The 16,154-nt window shown below is 34.5% G+C and overlaps 2 protein-coding genes across 4 annotated transcripts in view; one reads left to right on the forward strand and one right to left on the reverse strand.

The window, feature by feature from the left end:
- The window catches only part of LOC136029366 (ammonium transporter Rh type A-like), a 133,595-nt gene that overhangs the window by 13,998 nt on the left and 103,443 nt on the right, over positions 1–16,154 (reverse strand). For all 3 annotated transcript variants that reach the window (XM_065707681.1, XM_065707680.1, XM_065707678.1), the window contains 4 exons: positions 9,193–9,376; positions 6,636–6,786; positions 4,648–4,786; positions 1,827–1,990 (listed from right to left, as the gene is read on the reverse strand). In XM_065707681.1, coding sequence (XP_065563753.1) covers positions 1,827–1,990; positions 4,648–4,786; positions 6,636–6,786; positions 9,193–9,376 — 638 coding nt within the window. The remainder of the gene's footprint in view (positions 1–1,826; positions 1,991–4,647; positions 4,787–6,635; positions 6,787–9,192; positions 9,377–16,154) is intronic.
- Positions 11,591–16,154, forward strand: part of LOC136029365 (uncharacterized) — an 85,384-nt gene continuing 80,820 nt past the window's right edge. The window contains exon 1 of the mRNA XM_065707677.1: positions 11,591–11,685. The gene's annotated coding sequence lies outside the window, so the exon portion shown is untranslated. The remainder of the gene's footprint in view (positions 11,686–16,154) is intronic.

Raw genomic sequence — 16,154 nt, forward strand, 5'->3', positions numbered from 1 at the left:
GGACTAATACCATTACAACTATTATGAATCCTACTACTACTAAGGCTAAGGTGAAAATATTATGGAATATTGAGGTGAAAGTTGAACTAAATCAAAACACGCTCTGTGCTTGCAGGTTGTCCAAAGGGGATATTTCAGGAATAACTTATGGTACTAAGTTAGGATTTCCAGAGAATGATGAGGGGGATGGACAATTGATAAACTAAATCAAAACACATTATGCAAATACTGGTTGTCTAAACGGCCTAAGATGTTGCGTATCAGAAATTTTTAGGAACGGCCTAAAGTATTAAGTTGAAACTTTCAGAACAGGATGACAGCAATGTTCAACTGACCAAAAGGAAATATGTGGATATTACTGCTGTTACTGATACAAATACTACTACTACTGTTACTACTACAACTAATACTCCTGCTGCGGCTACTTCAACTACCGCTAAGGTTCAGGGTACAAAGGTGAAAATTTTGGGCAATACTGAGGGGGAAGTTCCAATCAATCAAAACACACTGGCTGCATGCAGGTTGTCAAATGGGCGTATCAGAAATATATTAGGAACGGCCTGGAGTATGAAGTTGAAGCTTACAGGGGATTACAGAGGATGTTGATTCAACAGGGGATGTTGAAGTAATCAAAACGCAACACTTAGGTGCCACTAATAGTAATTATACCACACTTACTGTCGCAGTTACTAATATTACTGCTACTACTATTACTGCTGCTACTACTACTACCACTAAAGCTGAGGGTATTAAGGCGAATATTTCAGGGAATATTGAGAGGATGTTGAACTAAATCAAAACATGCTATATGTATGCAGGTTGTAAAAAAGATGTAACAGCCATGGCCCAGGAACTGTTTAGCGTATTAAGTTCAAACTTTCAGCGTGTGTTGAGGGGAATGTTAAAAAATAAGAGTTGTTATGTGCAGACTTCTACATTGATTCTACTTCAACTGTAACTGAAGCTCAGGTTGTTAAGGTGAAGCTTTCAGGTAATGTTTAGGGAGCTAGTGAGCTAAACCAAAACACATTATGAGCATGTAGATTGTTAAAACGGTCTACCAGCGATATCTCAGGAACAACTTAGACCATAAAGTTGAAATTTTTAGAGTATGTTGTGGAGGTTTTTGAACTAACTAAAAGGCACTCAGTGCAACTACTAATTTTGATACTACCGCTGCTACTGCCGCTAGTGAGGCTAAGCGTATGAAGGTGAAACTTTCAGAGAATGTTTGGGGGGATATTGACCTAAATCAAAAAACACTTTTTGCATGCAGGCTACCAAAAGGGTGTATCAGCAATTGTCTACAATTGTCTAGGGTATTAATTTGAAACTTTCAGGCAAATCAAGGGTGATATTTTTCGAACCAAAAGGCACTATATGCATACTGCTATGCAACTACTACTGCTAGTTCTGCTGAAGCTAAGGGTGCTATAGCAAAACTTTCGCGAAATACTGAGGAAGCTCTTAAACTAGATCAAAGCACATTATGTTGATTGTGGTTATTAAAAGGGTGTAATAGCCACATCCCAGAAAGGTCCTTGAGTATTAAGTTCAAATTTTTAGGACATGTTAAAGGGTATGTCGAAACAACCAAAAAGTACTATGTGCATTATTTTTTAACTTTTGCTGTTACCGTTAATACTGCGACTAAGGGTATCAAGAAGTAATATCCACTCCTATAATTAATTATATTAATTTTTATAATTAAAAATTAATATTAGATTCGTCTAATATTAATTATGTTTTTGATATTAGTGTATATTATTTATCTTTTTTTCTCTGCACATCAAATATAATGCTTTGTGAAAAATACGAGTGCTCACCATGTCCCATTTGTTTTCTTTGCTCACTAGGGCTGATACTGCAAAAGCTGTAACGCAGCATGCTGCAAGTGAATAGTACGTGTTTATTACAGCTCTGTGCTGCTGGTCACCAATTCCCGGTGAAGCATTGAAACTTGGCCAGAACAACCATAGAAATATCGTTCCTGTAACAATAAAATTCAAAAATATTTCTAATAATAAAAAAAACCTAGTCTAATTTGAGTCTGATTATGTATAATTAGAAAAAAGCTCAACGATCTTTTACGATTGTCATAGCCGAGGCGAGACTGTCAAAAGTGTATCTAAAACGATTGATTTACTTTTGAAGGCTGACCGCAAAAGAAGCTTCAAAAAAAATAAACAAACCGACTTTTTGTGATCAACCCACATGACACGATTTAACAACGACGACAACGAGTCGATCGCTAAGCTCACTGAACTAAACAATCTTTGTGCTCAATTCCCTGTGAAGCGCAATAAATTTCTGCATTCATCTGACAATTAAGAGAAGATTCAATGAAAGCAGTATCACTCTACGAAAAAGCAATTGCAGAAGCTATTTAGCAACTTATCCCATCAAAGACAGTCTCTTCACAAAACAAGCTGTGGTTCTCTGCCGTTGTAGAAATGGTACTAAACGAAATCAGACGAGGTTCGGGATGCGTTTATTAGCACTCGGAACGATTCAGTTATAGCCAAATGCCAAGCGAAAGCTTGACGTGTTCGCTGTAATGCTCTTTAGCTTTAGAGCAACAGATAGAAAATACCCCTGCAAAGCGATGATGAATACCATCAATATAAGCCCTAACTTCATCTAAACCTACTTCAGTTCAATTACTTCAAGATTGAAGGGTGACGATGCATTCTGGACAGGAAGAACCAGGTGATCTTGTAAAAGTTTTGAAAAGGTCTCTCAACTTGGCTACGTGGGATGGGAGTTTCCCCTCCCCCTTTTCCACCAAGAGCAAATGCAAAAATAATCAGTTTACATATAACTAGCAGCAGAAGACAGGTGGCAGAGTGCTCTGTCATCTGGATGTCACCGACGCTTCAGGGCCTGATAAAATATCAATATAGACCTAAAAAAATTTACCCCTGAACTAGTTGGTCCTTTCACCTCAGTGTTCCGGAAATTCTTCGCAGCAGGAACATTCGTAAAAGCCTGCAAAGTTGCTCATATAGTCATTGTCTTAAAGGCCGGTGCTGATCCTACCGGGTCAGCACCTACCGGTATAGGACATTATTGGCCAATCAGCCTCCTGTCTATCACAGGAAGAGTTTATGAGAGTGTTATCAACAAGACTCTTTATCAGTATCCTGTGCCACACCGTTTATTGGCTAACACACAATCCAGTTTTTGTAAGAAATTGTCCACGATAGACTTAAACTGTCCTTAGTACCCAAAGGAAGTACCCAAAGGAAGGGTGTCGACTCTTTTCCTGGTGTTTAGAAACGACCTAGAGCGCTTAATTTTGGAAATACAGAATGTAAAGGATCCACCTTTTTCATTTTCAAAGGCGAGGTAATACTAAGAGCAGACATACTCTGCCATCTTAGAGTTCATTTCTCGTCGGATATCGCGTGGACTGAATACCTCAGCAAAGGTGAGATCACCATGCTACAGGTAGCTAGGAGTCACTGAAAGAAGCAAAAGCGGCCTCATTGTCTGGTCCATTAAGACACTGTTCACAACATTTATGAAAAAAAATTATGGATTATGCATGACCTCTCTTTGCCGGTGCTCCAATTAGCCGCATTACTCCTCTTTAGTGTTTCCAAAACCAAACAGCTCTTGCATCAATTTCTAGCAACTCTGAGGCCAAACCCCTGCCGTCGATCCAGGTTCGTTTTGACGTTGTGTCAATATCGGTGTTATATAAATACATGGATTGCCCTTCATCTGAGGAAGCATAAAACTCTTTCGAGACAGAATATAGCCTTTGCATTCAACTTGCCAAAGTACTCTTTCAGACTTCCTTGTACAGGGTACACCCTGTCAAGAATACTTGAAGATGATTTTCACCTGACGATCTGTTGCCACATTGAATAGTCTCCGAGCCGTGGTATTTCCAGAAAAAACCTTGTCTTAACACCTCAAAAGTAAAAGTGGGTTAGTTACCAGGACTAGCAGCATACCATCACTTGTGATGGAGCCTGTAATAAAACAACAATTTTCACATGATCATTTTGACTACTACACATCACTTGAAAAAGTGCTTTTCCTTGTTATTCACAATAGGGGACTGTAATTCTCCTAAGTCTGGTTTTAGCCATGGTAAGTATAATAAAGCAGTTCGTTTCATCTCTATTTTGTATGGTTTCATAATTTCTTTTATTTCTTTTGACTCCAACAAAATTTGATTTTGAAATGAACTTTTATAATTAAGATTAATCGAAAATACAGTTTACAGTTTACTGAATCAACTTCAGATAGTGGTTCTTCCTCACTTGAGTGTTTTCAACTCTTTTGATTTTAGTAACTCTGAGCTAGAGTTCGTTCTTCAATAATTTGCCCCTAAGAGGTGGGGGCTACCTACATCTATAGCTTTATTAATTTTCTGAAGTCTTTTCCAAAAATCTCTATTGTTTTTTTCCGAGCAACATTAAGAATTGGATATTGTACTGTTTTCAAACTAAATGGTTTGTGAACCTGTCCCTAATCTGGTTCTCTCGAGGCACAAAAACGTTGAATTTTATTCCTCTATTGGAATTCAGTGGCTCTATGAAGGGTTATTCCATGCATTTACCGCTATTTTAGTAAAGATGAAAACTAACCTAGCTTTCTGGTACTCATGATTTCAAAATAAGAGTTATAGGTTACCTATCATGGCAAAAACATCTGAATGATAAACTGCTCCTTCCTTTGGAGATCGATGGTCTCTCTTGAGAACAAAGCTGACCATTAAACCAAAATAAGCTCCAAAAACATGAACAAACATCGAAGCACCGATGTCTGCAACCTATAAAAAATGTATTTTAGAAATGTGGAATGTAAAAATATGCTCAAAAAGCTCCTAAATTTGAGGCAAAATATTTCTAAACATCGTTTTTTTGTACAACAGTAACACTTATTCAACTAAAAGACAATTATATACATACTGCAGCATTCAATAATTCTCCCCACCATGCAAAGTTCTGCATGTTACGCTCTGTTTAACCGCATAAAATTTGTAATTGGCCAATGATAGTTGAGATTGAAGGCATATTTTATGTTAGTCTATAATCTGTCATTGGCTAATGATAGTTGAGATTGAAGGCATATTTTATCAGACAAGGGAAACCTAGGTAAATAACTGCGTTACAAAGCGTCCTCCTCAAATCTCAAGATTTCATGTAGAGCAATTGTCGTGGAGCTGAAATTACTTCGTCGTTAAAATCTTGGAATGACGGTTTCTTCTTTATATTCTCATTTTCATAAAGAAAAATAATAAAGAAAAAAATGTAAGGATTCAGTGCAAAAGAAAAGTACTTGGGAATAAGTTAATGTCGTGAAATATATGTATATTTAAAGATATTCGTTCAAAAACCTCAATCTCATTTTATCTTCTTTAACGCAACTCTCGCTTGATTGTTTTGTCTGATATTCTCCTGCTTTCGAAATAATCACCAACAACCACTTGCTAAGATGTTTTCAAAAAGCCTGATGGCCAGGGTAATGTCAGTGTAGTAACGCTTTGATCAACCGACTTCCGGTTTCGCTACCTATACTTCGTCTGAGAAAAACAGTCTATGCCAGATTTGACTTTTAGGTTTGGTCCAGTGAAAATCGATGAATGATATGGATAATTTCGTCTCCTTTACTTATCGTCCAATACGACTTTAGTTTGATTTTTTTCATTTTTCTTAGCTGTTTTACAAGACAAAAGAGGTAACTTATTTGGCTTTTTGATGGTCTTCACTCCACTCGTGAAGGTCAAAACCTTCAAAGGCTGGTTATTAATCCCTCTCTCGAATTGATCCCGTCATACGTCATCAACAACGAATATATAATAGAGTTTGAACCATCTGTTGTGTTTATAGCCAAACTATTCAAGGTAGAAGCTTGATAACCCTTGCGAACTATTTTAGGAACCATGTCAGTAAATATCCAAAAATATAAAGTAGGACAGAACAGGAGAGCCATAAAATCATATCAATAAGAAAGCCAATGCTGCAGACCTGATCTTCTGATTGTAGTAAGCGAAATGAGTGGAGAAAGTTGATGCTGGAATTTATTTGCGAAGGCTTGAGCTTAGGGCTGAAAGCCTGATCTGCTACCATAGCCACTGAAAAAGGCAACGTCAGGGTAAATGCCCAAAACGGGTTGAAGGAGGTGACAAAAAGGCAACTTTTATCAAGAATGTATAAAATGAAATATTTATTCTTTGCTACTCTTCCACCGTATCCACTGATTTGGCAACCGAGCTATTCGAACTATAATGTAAAAATCGTGTAGTATAGAATAATTTTGGTACAGTGAAATTGAATGAGTTTTATTATAATTTGGAATAAAAGGTATGACATTGCAACGGCATGATAAGAAGGATGGGAGATACTGAAGATCCAAGCCCTTTTTTTGCAAGGTCCGAAGTTCGAAGATCTGAAGTCTCAAGCTTTTAACTGTACCGAGAATACGGAGACTACTTGAGTTAATATTCCGAAAACCGAAGGCTTAAGCGTGCTTGGCGATTCAAAATAGCCGACACTTTTTACATTATTATTTCACAAACCTAAGGGTCCTTACGTTTAAGCTTACTTCTTATTGATATATTAACTGTCAGTAATATGGTTTAATAAAGCCATATTAACTGAAAGCTATATAATACTTACATGAAATATGTGTATTGTCATCCATTCGTTGGTGGCAAATAAAGCAGTCTCTATTAATAACATGACTATGAGTTGTAAAGGAGTAGTTTTACCCAGCACTGCACCGAAGGATATGAGAACAGCTGCAGTTCCAAGGTCAGCGTTAAGAAGACTGCAATAGTAAAACAAGATATCATTTGTGGTTCTTCTGAGAATGTACTCATGGCTAAATCAAACAAATTTTAGCTTTGCAACAGTCATTATAAACATAAATACGCAAAATTTAATTATGTAAAATAGTTATCTTTCAGGTGGTTTAGAGAATAAAAATAAACATAAGTAAAACACTAAAACAAAAAAGGAAAGACACTACAAGTTAACTAATTTCTTTTGTTTTAATGATTTTGCAAGATTTTTATTAGTAACTAGCTGTTGGGGTGGCGCTTCGCGCCCCCCAAGCCCCCCCCGCGCGTAAGTCATTACGCGCCATATTAGTTACGCGCAATTGTAGTTGTGTCCCTGTGTCCCGCCTGTGAATATATATATATATATATATATATATATATATATATATATATATATATATATATATATATATATATATATATATATATATATATATATATATATATATATATATATATATATATATATATATATATATATATATATATATATATATATATATAATATATATATATATATATATATATATATATATATATATATAAATATATATACATATATATATATATATATATATATATATATATATATATATATATATATATATATATATATATATATATATATATATATATATATATATATATATATATATATATATATATATATATGTTTTTAACGACGTAATACTTGCGAATATACAACATTTTTCGCTGTCCCATTGTCTGAGAATATAAATAGATTGTCAGGTTTACCGACTCTTGAACATGCAACATATAATTGTCCATGGGAAAAGCAATCCGTATTCAGATCTATACCTCATTATTCTAATGATTGCCCTTGAGCTTTGTTTATGGTGATTGCTAATTGAACATTCCCTGTGTCCCCGTCGTCATTTATATATCCCCCCTGTTCCCCCCGGCGTCCCCGTTGTAGTTGTGTCCCTGTGTCCCGGTTGTCATTTATATTCCCTTTGTCTCGGTCTTCATTTGTGTCCTGGTGTCCCAGTCTGTAATTTATCTTTGAGTGTCCCGGTCGTCATTTATATTCCCTGTGTCCCGGTCGTCACTGTGTCCCGGTCTGTAATTTCGTCAGTCGACAAACATGACGTCAGTCGACAAACAACTTCATGACGGCATAATGCTCAATCCTCATAATGACGTCAGTCGACTCGACAAACATGACGTCAGTCGACTCGAAAAACATGACGTCAGTCGACAGTCGACAAACATCAGTACACAAACAACATATTTTTATATATATAGATAGTAGTTTCGTAATTATACGTTTATCCTATTGAATTGGTACCATATCTATGGAGTGGGGAGAAGGACCAAACAAAAATTGTCGTCTGCCTCATAACTAAGCTATCTTGCAAATTTCAATAATGAAAAAGTGATCAACGGCTATCCTCGATCGAGCCTTGTGTTAAACCCGTGTCGTATGCGTCAATAAGAATGACCCATTGAATTCCAACTATATTTGGTAGGTACTGACAGCTAGGAATCTTCTCTTCAGATTTGAAAGGACTGTAATGAAATCTTACAGGTATTTTTCACTTTTGTCTCTCAACAGCTGGGAGCCATGGGTCATATTTACTTCACTTACCTCACGGGGCTATGTCGGTAGATATATAGCCTTCTATCATTTTTATTAAATTATCTTATACTTCCTTCGTTTATAAGGTTGTAAAATATTCAGAACTAACTAATTCCAAAACTTTGGTCAATTTGGTTGAAACTGAAAACATCGAAAAACTTTAAAGGCTCTAAGAACCGTGTCCTGAAGTTCAAGTATAGGGTTAGTTATTAATGATGTGCTTTCATGGTTGGGGACTGATGGCCTGTATAATAGATTGAAAATTCGAACAGTTATGTAGTCAAATAGTCTGAGGAGTCCTGCAGTATAGTTTCAGAAGGTAGATTGAAAATCAAAATAGTTACACAGGTAAATATTTTAGGCAACCCACCTCTATAGTCCTAATAAAATCCAAAAAGGGCCAACATTAATTTCTTTTGAGTAGTCACTTGCTTTTACCAATCACTCTTACCATGTTTTGTCTGTACTGTTTCGGTATCATTTTCCAATTGACATAACATGCTGTACCCACGTGTGTTTATATTGCAACAGAAAAAGGAAAAAGGAGGACACAATGAAAAGATTTGTTCCTAGAAACCCAGGTTTGGGTCTCTACGTTCCTGCTTGCCATTGGAGCTTCATTGTCAGTCTGAGAAGCACTGCAGCATAGTTTTGGAAGCTAGATTAAAAATCAAAAGAGTTGCACGGGCAAATATGCAAAGAAACCCTGCTCTATAGTCGTTATAAAATCTAAAAAGATAAAAAAAAATATAATCCCCCATCCCCCACAAAAAGCAACAAAATGAAATTTCACCTGAATATTTCCACTTCAATTTTTCCGTCGTGCATATGGAAAAAACCTTGGCATAGAGTATTCCATTGGATACAGATTGCTGCCAGCAAAAAATTGATCCCCACTGAGCTGTACCCGTAGCGCTTTAAAAACGTCATTAGAAAACCAAAACCAATGAACATCATAACGTGCACATCTTGAAACACTGTAAAGATACTTCAATAATAATCAAAAATGTACTATTTTATAGAATTATCTTTATAGAATTTATCTTATAAATAAGATATTTATATCTATATTATATCTACATAAATTTATATCTATTATATCTATATAAATTCATATTATATCTGTATAAATTATTTTATAGAATTTATCTCAGAATTTTGATATGTTGACTTTGGGAAAATAATTAGCGTGGGAGGGGGCTTTGGTGCTCTCCAATTTTTTAGGTCACTTAAAAAGGGCACTAAAACATTTCATTTCTGTTAGAATGAGCCCCTATTCGCAACATTCTAGGACCACTTGGTCGATACGATCACCGCTGGGAAAAACAAAAACAAACAAAAAAAATAAGCACGCATCCGTGATCTGCCTTCTGGCAAAAAATACAAAATTCCACATTTTTGTAGATAGGAACTTAAAACTTCTACAATAGGGTCCTCTGATACGCTGAATCTGATGGTGTGATTTTCGTTAAGAATCTACGAGTTTTAATGGGTGTTTCCCCCTATTTTCTAAAATAAGGCAAATTTTCTCAGGCTTGTAACTTTTGATGGGTAAGACTAAACTTGATGAAACTTATATATCTAAAATCAGCATTAAAATGCGATTCTTAATGTAGCTATTGGTATCAAATTCCATTTTTTGGAGTTTTGGTTACTGATGAGCCGGGTCGCTACTTCTTACAGTTTGTTACCACGAACTGTTTGATATCAGATCTTAGCATAATGATGAGTAAAAAACAGCCTTACGTTCTTAATGCACTTTTACGATTAACCGTGAATAGATTGTAAGTCCCATAGGCGCACGTAGTTCAAAAAAATCTTAGTTTGTCAGAAACAAAACATATATGCCCCTCTCCTCATCTCTCAAGTGGAATTTAGAAGTTCAGCTGGCTACCTTACTACTACGTGCTGTTTCTCATATTTGAGTTTGAGATTAATGGCATTTCCCCTTCTTTTTAAGTTTTTTGTCCTTCCAATTTTGCTTTAAAATAGCCTTCAACTTTTTGATTTTTCTCTCTGATATTTCGTAATAGTTTTAATTCGCTTATTTCGTAATAATTCGATTCACTTCTCTTTGAATTAATTTGTCTTCTGATTGGTCGCGTTCCTCTTGGCTTGGCAGAAGAAAAGACCATTCTTTGTTTTGTTGTTGTGGTTATTGTTCAGTTTTATTTGTCTCTAACTTTGATATTGTACTGTGACTTATTTGTATATATTTATGTATTACGAGACTTATTTTTTCTTATCCCGGAATAGCTGTCAGCATATTTCACCATCCGCAAATGTTTAGTCTGACTGAAAATAAAACATTTTGGTTCCTTCATCCCATTGAATTCCCTCAAATCCCAACGCTCTAAAAGTTTCAAATTCACCCTTCAAGCCGTTTTTAAGGTATAGCAAAAGTATTATTTTAATAACCTAAATAGAATCATTCTAAAGTGAACAAATTAAATTGGGAAACGTCAAAATAAGTTAAAAAGGATAAAATCTGGTTGAACAAAAACTTAAAGAAGGGATAAGACGTAACTCAAGATCTATTTTCGGCCCTTCCCTCAAATTAAAGTTCAAAGCCCACCTAATCCATCAACACTCTGAAAGTTTGAAAAATTGATCTTAAGTTCCACTGGGGTTAGTAACGGTAAAACTTTCAGCTGGATCAGCATATGTTTCCCCCTCCCCTCCTTTTAACACAAAGTGTAACTATTTTTGACTTTTTTTTTCTCTAATAGTCTAAAAGTTTAAACTTGACCTGCCTAACCTACTCCTGAAACATTGCACTTATGCTGTTTTGATAACCAGAACACACATAAATCTTGCGGTTGATTTCTTTCCCTACGCTCAAGTCAGAATGCGAGGTCCATCTAGCCTTCAGGTAAACCCTGCGAGTTTCAGCTTGATTTCCCAGGTCATTCCCGAGATTATCCAGATGTCTATTTTGATTACCTGTGCAATTTGAATAGATTAGAAACAAAATGTTTAGTTCTCTTTTACCCTATATCCTCCCTCCGAGTAAAACTATAAGGGCCATTCCACTCAAGCACTCGCAAAAGTTTTTTCCTTTTAAATTTTTGGTCAATTTTGTCATAGGAAAAATATTTGTAATTCAGCTCATTTAGCTTTTTAACCGAAAAATATTTCTAGTCACTCATTTTTGCGTGAGTATGGTTTATTGCAACAGTACAATTCGTGCTCAAAAAGTTTGAATCGTGATCATGCTTTTTTATTCTATCTTAAGTTTCTAAGATTTTAGGCTACGTAAAGAATTGGTTCACAGACTAGCCATAAGGTAATTTACCTGTAGACCCCAAAATATAATTTCTTCCTCAAATTTGATTATATTTCTTCTTCTTTCCATAAGGTAATTGTCTGAATTTGAGCCATCAGGGAGTTCAGCCTACTTTTTAAGGTAAAATTATTATAGCAGTTCATATGTAACTGGCTTAACAATAAAGTAAATATACCACTCGATGCCTTTTTTTATTTTCTTTACGAATGTAATAATCGCTTCTACCATAAATTCAAATTTAAGAACTTTTTAACCAACCTAACCTAAACTGACCTTATTAGCCTATAAATAATTTTAGCACTGAAAAAATATAGCATTTTTTTCGAAAATGATGGAGAAAGACACCGCTGAGGAAACATTGCAGGCTATTATTTTGTGGAAAACAAGCAATAACTCATACTTTGATTAAAAATTTATCTTTTTTAAGAGCTCAAATAAAGCTTAAATTTGTGGTAGAAGTGATAGTGAAATTCTAGTTAATTGACTTCTTGTTATCTTTGAAAGGATTTAGTTCAGGAAAATAAAACTTTCAGGGATGAATCTACAAACTAAAGTATGTCCTGGGAAGGTATTTTGAAGCAACTACCTACACTCCTTCTCCCTCAAGAGGGCTCTGACCTTTGATGACCTTTAAAAATATGTGTGTTATAAAAGTGAAACCTTGCAAAATAGATCTTCTGCTTAATTGAAATAAAACAAAATTGTTTTCAGCTTCATAACTTTGCTCAATTCCATTTTATAAGGTTTTAAAGATATGCAAACACATTTCCTAAATTTTGAAAAAAAAACATTGATATGGCTCAAAATTCTACTCAAATAACAGGTTTCAGAACTAAAGGCAGAGAAAAGGCAACTAGTAACTGAAAATTAAGGTAAAATGTTGTTTTGTCAAAATTTCAATTGGTATAGACCTGTCATGTAGACAAATTTCAGGGCCCTCTAGAGGGAGAAAGAGTGGAGGTGGGTACTTTAAAATACCTTCCTGGGATAAACTTTAGCCTGTAGACCCATCCCTGTAAGTTTCATTTTCCTAACCTAAACCCTTTCTGAGATAGCAAGAAGTCAATCAACTAGAATTTTACCAAAACAATTATTATATTTGTAAGAACTTAAATAAAGGCATTGAGTTGTATGTTGACTTTATTGGTAAGTCAGTTATGTGAACTGTCATAATTTTTTTTAATTTGTCATTTTTAAGAGCTCAAAATGGTCTTAAGTTTGAATTTATAGTAGATTTGATTACAATATTCCTAAAGAACATAAAGAAAGGCAGGAAGTGGTATATCCACTTTATTGGTAAGCCAATTATATGAACTGCTATGATTTTACCTTTTTAATCCCTAGCCAATAGACAAAGGATTGTTTTTTACTTCAAAAATGCTTATACTTTTACTTCAAACCAAGTGCTGAATTGCCCAGATATTTGTAATAACGTGAACAATGACTCAGAAACCTTTTCTGATTTGATGATTCTACTGTAGATTCAAATTTAAGCACTTTTTAACCCAACCTAACCTAAACTAACCTTATTATAAATAATTTTAGCACTAAGAAAATATAGCATTTTTTTGTTGAAAATGATGGAAAAAGACAGTGCTGAGAAAACATAGTAGGCTATTATTTTGTGGAAAACAAGTGATAACTCATATTTTAATTGAAAATTTGTCTTTTTAAGAGCTCAAAAAAGCTTAAATTTGAATTTGCAGTAGAAGCAATTATTATATTCATAAAGAATACAAAAAAGGCATTGAGTGATATGTTCACTTTATTGGTAAGTCAGTTATATAAACTTATAATTTTTTGAAAATTTGTCATTTTTAAGAGCTCAAAAAGGGCTTAAATTTGAATTTATGGTGGAAGTGATTATTATGTTCCTAAAGAACACAAAAAAGACATCAAGTGGTATATTCACTTTATTGGTAAGCCAGTTGTATAAACTGCTATGATTTTACCCTTTTTAATCCCTAGCAATTGACAAAGCATTGTTTTTCACTTCAAAAATGCTTATACTTTTACTTTAAACCAATTACTGGATTGCCTAAATATTTCTAATGATGTGAACAATGACTCAGGAAACTTTTCTGATTTGATGATTCTAGTGGCTAGAGAATATGCTACACAAATGAAATTAGTGCTCTTGGATTCTTTATTTTATGCTGTTTCCAAAGGTCATGACTGCTTTCCTGACAATCCAATCCCCTGCTATAATGGTTCCAGATGTAAGACTAATAATATATTCTCCAATTTAATTGAATGCCATGATACATCATAGGTTCTTTGCTCAAAGAGGTTTTTTTTTAGCTTTGAAGTTTATTAGTGAAGTTTATTTTAATGTAGCTTTTTGTCTCCACAAAGCATGGTGGAATGTAGATCAGCTATTTTTTTTAAGGATCTATCATTAGTATTGATCAGTACTAATAATACTACTACTAGCTGCTCACACCTGCACCAAGCTGCATGAAACCAATGCAGCTGCAGATGCTCTTGAAAATCCCTTAAATCCTTTTTTGTGACCTCCTGCTGCCCCAGTTGAGAACATTCTACTTTGTGTTTGATCCTTTATAGATTCCCAAAAAGGACAATCTTTGGAAACTAGTCATATGCAAAACATGTCCCTATCATCATCACCTTGTCTTATTATAGTCCTAGAAAGGGAGATAAAACTACTTTTTTTGCACAGATTGTTGTTTGACATACCAGAAGCCAAGTGGGCACCCAAAATTATCAGTAACAATTCCTATAGAAAACCTTAGAAACTTGCTGTCCATATCAAACATAAATTGTAGTCAAGATATTTGTCAGAAATTAGGCAGTATTGAAGGGTAAACTTCAAGTTGAAAGGGCTTCTGGCTAACTTGATAAATAGCTGATTATGGTAAATAAACATTTCAGAAATGCAATCAGGGCCTAAAATATACCATAGGAAGGTGTTATCAAGCTACTATCTCTATTTAATTTGTATTGCTAGCACTGAACAGATTGCATATATGCTGAGTTTATAAATTTAGGATAAAACTCCTAATAAGGCTTATAATACTACTGAAAAAATAGCAATCACATTTTCAAAAGTAGAATCCATAAAATGTTTTAACCACTTTTTTATACCTTTATTGTTGATAACTTCTTTGTGTTGTTACAAAAGTAAAATACTTTCTAGTCTCAAGATCTAATTAGCCCCAGACGTGACTATTTAACTATGAAAAAGGACAAAAAATTGCACCAAAGGACATGTCCACTTTCATCCTAGCTAGATTATATGGTAAGCAAGATAATTACCATGTTTTCTTATTAGCCTGTTAAGAACAAAAAATTCTGCAGATAACCTTTTAGCCCTGCTGTTACAGAGCAGCCCAAATGAAGTTGTGCATGACTTTTATGCCTTGTAATATTATAGAGCAATCTAAATAAACTAATGTAGATGGCTTACATTTAGTTTATTTAGATATCTCATTCTGTTGTAAAGCAATATAAATTAAGTCATACAGATGGCCATTTTGGTTTTCTTCATATATAAATGTTGTACTAAAATGTCATACAGAAGACACTTCTATATAGAGAAAAGAGTAATTTTCTGTTATAGCAACCCCACTCAAGAATTACACTGTGTAAAACTCAACAGCAAACCTAGAAATGGTTTTTCATCTGTCTTTACTAAGAGACAATTAGCTTACACTCAGTGAAAACCAAGTGACAGGTGACAGAATGCATTAGATTTATTTTTTTTGGGCTATATATTTGTACATTAGGGGGTGGGGGTACAGCATTTGGACAGTATTAAGTTAGAAAACAGTTCTTGCTCCATAATATCCAAAGTAATTGTAGCTGACACATTTTGTATGCAGACCTGCTATGCTCCCCCCCCCCTAATGTTGAAATATATTGCCCAAATTTGCTTTAAAGTCTTATATTTTTATCATTGGTTTCTCATTACATAAATTTTGCACTAAAATGTCATACATAAGACACTTCTATATACAGAAAACAGTACTTTTCTGTTATAGCACCCTGATCAAGAATTACACTGTAGCTTGATCACGATGGGAGCTTGAAACCTTTACAGTAGGGTTCTAGGATATGCTGAATCTGATGGGGTTATTTTTATTAAGATTCTATGACTTTTAGGGGGTGCTTCCCCTTTTTTTCGAAAATAAGGCAAATTTTCTCAGGATTGTAACTTTTGATGGGACAGACTAAACTTTATGAAACTCATATATTTAAAATCAGCATAAAAATCCGATTCTTTTGATGTATCTATTGGTATCAAATTCTGTTTTTTAGAGTTTTGGTTACTATTGAGCTGGGTTGCTCCCTATTTGTTACCACAAACTGTTTGATTGGACATATATTTCCAAGAAAAGGAAAGAAGAAGAAAACCTGGTACAGGAAGAAGAATAATTATTTTTTGTGATTAAGAATGTTTTCACCATTTTTTTCGCTGCTAGGATACTTGACTTGCTATAGTAAATCAG

The sequence above is a fragment of the Artemia franciscana genome, chromosome 7 (assembly GCF_032884065.1).
Source record: "Artemia franciscana chromosome 7, ASM3288406v1, whole genome shotgun sequence".
Classification (NCBI taxonomy): Eukaryota; Metazoa; Arthropoda; class Branchiopoda; order Anostraca; family Artemiidae; genus Artemia; species Artemia franciscana.